The sequence below is a fragment of the Festucalex cinctus genome, chromosome 15 (assembly GCF_051991245.1).
Source record: "Festucalex cinctus isolate MCC-2025b chromosome 15, RoL_Fcin_1.0, whole genome shotgun sequence".
In the NCBI taxonomy this organism is placed as follows: domain Eukaryota; kingdom Metazoa; phylum Chordata; class Actinopteri; order Syngnathiformes; family Syngnathidae; genus Festucalex; species Festucalex cinctus.
Genome location: NC_135425.1, coordinates 4231988 through 4239919, shown reverse-complemented (window position 1 = coordinate 4239919; position 7932 = coordinate 4231988). Strand labels below are relative to the sequence as shown.

At 37.3% G+C, this 7932-nt stretch overlaps 1 protein-coding gene across 2 annotated transcripts; it reads right to left on the bottom strand.

The window, feature by feature from the left end:
* Nucleotides 1-347: 347 nt before the first annotated feature.
* Nucleotides 348-7623, bottom strand: LOC144002489 (uncharacterized). Of its 2 annotated transcripts, XM_077497779.1 has the most exons (5): nucleotides 6803-7623; nucleotides 6050-6251; nucleotides 2255-2310; nucleotides 2023-2106; nucleotides 348-1192 (listed from the first exon to the last, which is right to left on the bottom strand). In XM_077497779.1, the coding sequence occupies exons 1-5, from the start codon at nucleotides 6881-6883 to the stop codon at nucleotides 1121-1123; spliced, it is 495 nt and encodes a 164-aa protein (XP_077353905.1). In that variant the 5' UTR covers nucleotides 6884-7623; the 3' UTR covers nucleotides 348-1120. The 2 variants fall into 2 exon arrangements, 1 of the variants encoding a protein (XP_077353905.1); XR_013278753.1 differs by lacking the exons at nucleotides 348-1192; nucleotides 2023-2106; nucleotides 2255-2310 and adding an exon at nucleotides 4169-5124.
* Nucleotides 7624-7932: the final 309 nt, after the last annotated feature.

Below are 7932 nucleotides of genomic sequence, written 5' to 3'. Positions count from 1 at the left end.
CACTTTCTGTCTATTTTAGGGTACACACTTCAAAGAGGTTTTTGTTCATTGGGATGTGCTACAGGTGCCACACAATTTTCATAGCCGTCGGACAATCGTAGCGGGACAGGGATCCGTTTAACCTATGTAGGTGGCGCTACAGAGCCATTTTTCTGTTATCATGTATGGCGACTTTAAAATATCAAATTTTTCGCCAGGCCCGATCTGCGTGTAAAGTTTGGTGAGTTTTCGTTCATGTTTAGTGCCTCAAAAATGTGGTTGTTTGCGGAAAAGAATAATAACAAAGAAAAAGAAGAAGAAGACTAGAGCTGCGAGCAGCTATAAAGGGCCCTCGCAACCCGGGCCACGTTGGGGTATATGCAAGTCGGGGGACTTGCACGTTGGGGTACTGTTAAATAGACAAGGACCATGGAAAATAGAAATGCATTTGCCGTGCCTTGTGTGTAAAAAGGTGCAGTAAAAGGCCAAAAATGATGCACAATTCCCAAAATAAATTCAAAAGTGTGGACTTTCTGATGTGTGTGCAAAGTTTCATGAAAAGTCGCTCGTTTGATATTCAAAACCAGCATCTGTTCATTTGAAAACATTGCATGGCACAGAGATGGTGTGTGATCAAATAAAAAGCTTTTTGATGACTCTTAATGTGGTGTCGCTGTGCAACACATATGTATTCATGACATAGTGAAGTATTGTGACAGTTTTGTAGGGTCCAGCAAACAGTAAATGTGTGACAGTTATTCAAGAAAAAATGTAGCTTTGAAGCAGGCTAACCAATGACATCATCTAAAGGGGAAAAAAGCACATGAGCAAGCATAGGTATAAGTAGAGGAGAAAAAGAGATGAAAGAAGTGCGAGAGATGGAACAGGAGAGGAATGCAGCTGTTTATGTATAGCTGTTGTAACAGGACAGATTAAATAACACTTTAACCTGGGGTTAACAGCGCCCTAGGACAGATAAACTCTTTAGTGTAAAAGTTTTCTGGGACAGATGAATCCCTTGGGGTCAAAGAGTTTGGGTTAGCACATAGTCTGTCTTAGGATAATGTAACCTCCATGGATGAATTAGTCCTAGGACGCTTTGACCTGCGGGCTAAAACTTCAGGGGGGTTAACCTGTCCTGTTATATTGTGATCATCGTCTTCGTGCATGTCCTCAGTGGCTTCTTCTGTCTGTGTGGCAGCATTTGATACATCTGTAGAACAAAAAAGAATGAAGAATCATGTTAGATCTGTGAAGTTTGGTTGTCTTAGGTGTAGTTTACAGAACAGTCGTGTGCATATTTTTAGCATGGTAGTGTCTTAATACAAATGCATATTATGTAATGCACTGTATATGGATATTACAGACGTAATATTTGACGGTGATCTTATATTCATAGTTTTTGCCCGTTAATAAATAATATAGCTAGTAAGTAATAAGACACGCAAAAATGGTATAGTTGAATCATCTGGGTCAAAAAGCAATGTTTTAGGATTGTGTGATGAAATGATGAATAAAAGTAAGGATACGACAGGTACATAAATGGTTATGTAAGTGTAACGTGTTGGTGCAAAACGTTGTGGTCGTGTTGCATGTTACTCAATGGCTGTGTGTGTCAAAACGAGTTTATTTGAAAGAATATACAAATATATACACACGGACATATATATTTATACAGTATAACAGTACCGCATGTATTGGTTTTAAGGAAAGAGTTGAAAAGCAGTGTTCAGAAAAAAGCATAAGACGCACAAAGTACCATTTCACTACATGTAATAAGTTGTCAAGTAGACATGTGAATTAAGTGGTTAAGATAGTGGCTACTGTGCAAGTAAGCTTCAATTGTCTCTAAAAGGTTAGCATATGTGTTCTACATGATATCAATGGCTAGACGTGCTCGTGGAGAAACATTACAAACAGAAAAACACACTAAAGGTGCCTTTAACAAACCTGTTAATAAATGAGAACTTAATACATATATGTATGGCATACTGTATATGATTGAGAAAGTTGTCCTGTTTAGTTTATGTATTGTATACTTACGGAAAAAAGTTGGCAATCTTTGCGTATGGAGATGATTAGAGGGTCTTTATCAAAAGAGAATTTGCTTGGTGATTTGTTCATGTTCTGTAGAAAAGCAAAGGAGTAGAAATAAATACAGTATCATACTTCATAAACATACAAGAAATTTGTAGCTGTATTAACCATTGTTGGTATTTGAAGTGATAATTTAGGAATAGAAGTGTAGTGATTGCAGAATTTATAGAGTGCTTACCTTGTATGACTTTGTAGATGGAAATGTCTTTTGTTGAAAGAGCTCTTTGTTGTCTACTATATATGCAAGGACAAGCATAAGTAGGTGTGGTTATGAAGTACTTGACCATTGAAATAAAGCAGTGGTATCAAATGTATGGACCGTGGTTTGGCTCAGGCCTGCAAAGGGGTTTAATGTGGCACAAGAGATAATCTTGTAAGGTACAAAAAATAATAATAATATAATAGGTATGCCTCTGAGTTTTCACAAATCTAGGTCAAGTCAAGTCATCTTTAGTTATTTCGCGCTTGAATCATCCAATCGGAAATGCTCCATAAAAAATGTATAGAGGGTGCGATTTATTGCAAATTGCACAAGAAATCTCTAAAAATTCATGTTAATGACAAGTCTGATGTGTGTGCAAAGTTTCACGAGTTTTCACACATGTATAGATAAAAAAAAAACAAAGCAGCACTTTACTTGGCAACCAATGCATCGCTATAGCAGCAGCGTGCGACAAAATAAAAAACTTTCGATAAATTTGCATCTTAAACATCTTAAGATGAAACACACCAAGTTTGAACACGGTCGGATGAATTTTGTAGGAGGAGTTAAAATATGACCCCTAAAAAAGGCCACAAAAAAAGGCTACAAATCCCATCATAAATCAAAATGGCGGACTTCCTGTTTGGTTTAGCACATGGTTCCAAGAGACTTTTTTGTACATCGTGGGCTCTTATGTATGCCTCTAAATTATCATAGCGCTAGGTGAAACGTACAACCGGGAATGCTTCGTTAAAGAGGAGTTTTTTAGCTCAAAATGTGATGCCCGGCCCCTACGGGACTTCCTGTTGGGTTTAGCACATGGCACCAAGAGACTTTTTTGTACATCGTGGGCTGTTACATTTGTCTCCAAATTTTCGTAGCTCTAGCTGCTTCGTACAACTGGGAATGCTTCATTAAGAAGGAATTTTTTCCTTTGCAAACTGTGCATGCCACGGCAACAGCGTGCGACAAAATAAAAAGCTTTCAATAACTTTTCATCTTCAACATCTTAAGATGAATCACACCAAGTTTGGAGATGATCGGATAAACTCTGTAGGAGGAGTTCGTTAAAATAAGACCCCTATGAAATGGCCCAAAAAATGGCAACACGTTCCAAAGTAAATCAAAATGGCGGACTTCCTGTTCGGTTTAGCATATGGTTCAAAAAGAGTTTTTTGTACCTTGAGGGCTGTTACATATGTCTTCAAATATTGGTAACTCTAGGTGAAATGTACAGCCGGGAATGCTTCATTAAGTTAGAATTTTGAAACACAAAATTTGATGCCTCGCCTCTGGCGGACTTCCTGTTAGGTTTAGCATATGGCACCAACAGGCTTTTTTGTAGATCATAGTCTGTTACATATGTGTACCAATTTTCGTAGCTCTAGATTAAACGTACCACCGGCAATGCTTCGTTAAGTAAGAATTTTGAAACTGTAAATTTGATGCCCCGCCACCGTCATATAGTATGTCAAAAACTTTAGATTTTTTACCATGATGTTGTCCCAGGTGTTGAGATGGTACAGCCCAAGTTTGAAGTCAATCGGGTTAACCGTGTAGGAGAAGCGGGCAAAAGTATGACCCCTGTAAATGTGCAAAAATGGGCCAAAATTGGACATTCAAATACTCATACCTCACTTCCTGTCTATTTTAGGGTACACATAACAAAGAGGTTTTTGTTCATCTGGATGTGCTACAGGTGCCACACAATTTTCGTAGCCATAGGACAATCGTAGCGGGACAGGGATCCGTTAAACCTATGTAGGTGGCGCTACAGAGCCATTTTTCTGTTATCATGTATGGCGACTTTAAAATATAAAATTTTTCGCCAGACCCGATCTGCGTGTAAAGTTTGGTGAGTTTTCGTTCATGTTTAGTGCCTCAAAAATGTGGTTGTTTGCGGAAAAGAATAATAACAAAGAAAAAGAAGAAGAAGAAGAAGAAGAAGAATAATAACTAGAGCTGCGAGCAGCTATAAAGGGCCCTCGCAACCCGGGCCACGTTGGGGTATATGCAAGTCGGGGGACTTGCACGTTGGGGTACTGTTAAATAGACAAGGACCATGGAAAATAGAAATGCATTTGCCGTGCCTTGTGTGTAAAAAGGTGCAGTAAAAGGCCAAAAATGATGCACAATTCCCAAAATAAATTCAAAAGTGTGGACTTTCTGATGTGTGTGCAAAGTTTCATGAAAAGTCGCTCGTTTGATATTCAAAACCAGCATCTGTTCATTTGAAAACATTGCATGGCACAGAGATGGTGTGTGATCAAATAAAAAGCTTTTTGATGACTCTTAATGTGGTGTCGCTGTGCAACACATATGTATTCATGACATAGTGAAGTATTGTGACAGTTTTGTAGGGTCCAGCAAACAGTAAATGTGTGACAGTTATTCAAGAAAAAATGTAGCTTTGAAGCAGGCTAACCAATGACATCATCTAAAGGGGAAAAAAGCACATGAGCAAGCATAGGTATAAGTAGAGGAGAAAAAGAGATGAAAGAAGTGCGAGAGATGGAACAGGAGAGGAATGCAGCTGTTTATGTATAGCTGTTGTAACAGGACAGATTAAATAACACTTTAACCTGGGGTTAACAGCGCCCTAGGACAGATAAACTCTTTAGTGTAAAAGTTTTCTGGGACAGATGAATCCCTTGGGGTCAAAGAGTTTGGGTTAGCACATAGTCTGTCTTAGGATAATGTAACCTCCATGGATGAATTAGTCCTAGGACGCTTTGACCTGCGGGCTAAAACTTCAGGGGGGTTAACCTGTCCTGTTATATTGTGATCATCGTCTTCGTGCATGTCCTCAGTGGCTTCTTCTGTCTGTGTGGCAGCATTTGATACATCTGTAGAACAAAAAAGAATGAAGAATCATGTTAGATCTGTGAAGTTTGGTTGTCTTAGGTGTAGTTTACAGAACAGTCGTGTGCATATTTTTAGCATGGTAGTGTCTTAATACAAATGCATATTATGTAATGCACTGTATATGGATATTACAGACGTAATATTTGACGGTGATCTTATATTCATAGTTTTTGCCCGTTAATAAATAATATAGCTAGTAAGTAATAAGACACGCAAAAATGGTATAGTTGAATCCTCTGGGTCAAAAAGCAATGTTTTAGGATTGTGTGATGAAATGATGAATAAAAGTAAGGATACGACAGGTACATAAATGGTTATGTAAGTGTAAAATTTGGCATGGTGTGTCCAGATACATGCAGGATAAGTATAAAATATTATGGTGTGTGATTGATTTTTTCTTAGTAAAAATTAGTATTGTAATGGTCAGTATGTCCCAAAAAATTTTTAAAAAAAATCTATGGTATAGAAACATCATAATCAGGGGCAAAGACATAAACATAATAATAGTAATTAATAATGATAGAATTTAAATACAATCTTTTCCATGAATATGTCAGTTATTTTGAGAAGATACAGAAAAAAAAGAACTTTGAAGTGTCTATCAGTGGATGAAAGAGGGCAAGATCACAGCATAGCTACATGATATCAGTCACATTTGAAAGTAATCAAGTGTAGTATGTATTCACATTATATACATTGAGAAATTGCGGCTCAATAATCAGTCAGTGTTTTAGTTAACAGTCCAATGTTACCTTCAAGATATTCCTAACAGAAAAAAAGGAACGTGCATTAACAAAAAAATGTAAAAATGTCCATTGTCAAACATGTCATTCATTATACACAATGTGTAGGATGGGGATGCTTGCTGTGTTAGTGTTTGTGTGTCTTCCATGTCATATAGCTTACCATCACGGACAAATGCATCACATGCATCCGTTATATACAATGCAGTCTGGAGTTCTTTCACAAGCTTGGTTTTGAAGTCTATCTGTTTTTCAAGTGCTCGATTGACTCGAGTCACATGGACTAGTTGGTTCATTTGGGAATGAAGATCAAGGCTGCGCTGGTATAAGTCGTTGCGACTGGAAGCATGATCAATGCATGCATACTGTAATGACAAAGCAATCAATGAAAATCAGTCATGTTAGATTCCATGATTCTAAATAGCAGAGGTAACGTGTTGGTGCAAAACGTTGTGGTCGTGTTGCATGTTACTCAATGGCTGTGTGTGTCAAAACGAGTTTATTTGAAAGAATATACAAATATATACACACGGACATATATATTTATACAGTATAACAGTACCGCATGTATTGGTTTTAAGGAAAGAGTTGAAAAGCAGTGTTCAGAAAAAAGCATAAGACGCACAAAGTACCATTTCACTACATGTAATAAGTTGTCAAGTAGACATGTGAATTAAGTGGTTAAGATAGTGGCTACTGTGCAAGTAAGCTTCAATTGTCTCTAAAAGGTTAGCATATGTGTTCTACATGATATCAATGGCTAGACGTGCTCGTGGAGAAACATTACAAACAGAAAAACACACTAAAGGTGCCTTTAACAAACCTGTTAATAAATGAGAACTTAATACATATATGTATGGCATACTGTATATGATTGAGAAAGTTGTCCTGTTTAGTTTATGTATTGTATACTTACGGAAAAAAGTTGGCAATCTTTGCGTATGGAGATGATTAGAGGGTCTTTATCAAAAGAGAATTTGCTTGGTGATTTGTTCATGTTCTGTAGAAAAGCAAAGGAGTAGAAATAAATACAGTATCATACTTCATAAACATACAAGAAATTTGTAGCTGTATTAACCATTGTTGGTATTTGAAGTGATAATTTAGGAATAGAAGTGTAGTGATTGCAGAATTTATAGAGTGCTTACCTTGTATGACTTTGTAGATGGAAATGTCTTTTGTTGAAAGAGCTCTTTGTTGTCTACTATATATGCAAGGACAAGCATAAGTAGGTGTGGTTATGAAGTACTTGACCATTGAAATAAAGCAGTGGTATCAAATGTATGGACCGTGGTTTGGCTCAGGCCTGCAAAGGGGTTTAATGTGGCACAAGAGATAATCTTGTAAGGTACAAAAAATAATAATAATATAATAGGTATGCCTCTGAGTTTTCACAAATCTAGGTCAAGTCAAGTCATCTTTAGTTATTTCGCGCTTGAATCATCCAATCGGAAATGCTCCATAAAAAATGTATAGAGGGTGCGATTTATTGCAAATTGCACAAGAAATCTCTAAAAATTCATGTTAATGACAAGTCTGATGTGTGTGCAAAGTTTCACGAGTTTTCACACATTTATAGATAAAAAAAAACAAAGCAGCACTTTACTTGGCAACCAATGCATCGCTATAGCAGCAGCGTGCGACAAAATAAAAAACTTTCGATAAATTTGCATCTTAAACATCTTAAGATGAAACACACCAAGTTTGAACACGGTCGGATGAATTTTGTAGGAGGAGTTAAAATATGACCCCTAAAAAAGGCCACAAAAAAAGGCTACAAATCCCATCATAAATCAAAATGGCGGACTTCCTGTTTGGTTTAGCACATGGTTCCAAGAGACTTTTTTGTACATCGTGGGCTCTTATGTATGCCTCTAAATTATCATAGCGCTAGGTGAAACGTACAACCGGGAATGCTTCGTTAAAGAGGAGTTTTTTAGCTCAAAATGTGATGCGGGACTTCCTGTTGGGTTTAGCACATGGCACCAAGAGACTTTTTTGTACATCGTGGGCTGGTACATTTGTCTCCAAATTTTCGTAGCTCTA

Bases quoted from the DNA above. Each gene is read 5' to 3' on its own strand.
- LOC144002489 (XM_077497779.1), bottom strand. From the start codon at position 6,883: ATGAACAAATCACCAAGCAAATTCTCTTTTGATAAAGACCCTCTAATC. The intron at 6,252-6,802 runs GTAAGTATACAA...TTGTCATTACAG, and splicing joins AAGATTGCCAACTTTTTTCC to TATGCATGCATTGATCATGC. The intron at 2,107-2,254 runs GTAAGCACTCTA...GCTTTTCTACAG, and splicing joins CATCTACAAAGTCATACAAG to AACATGAACAAATCACCAAG.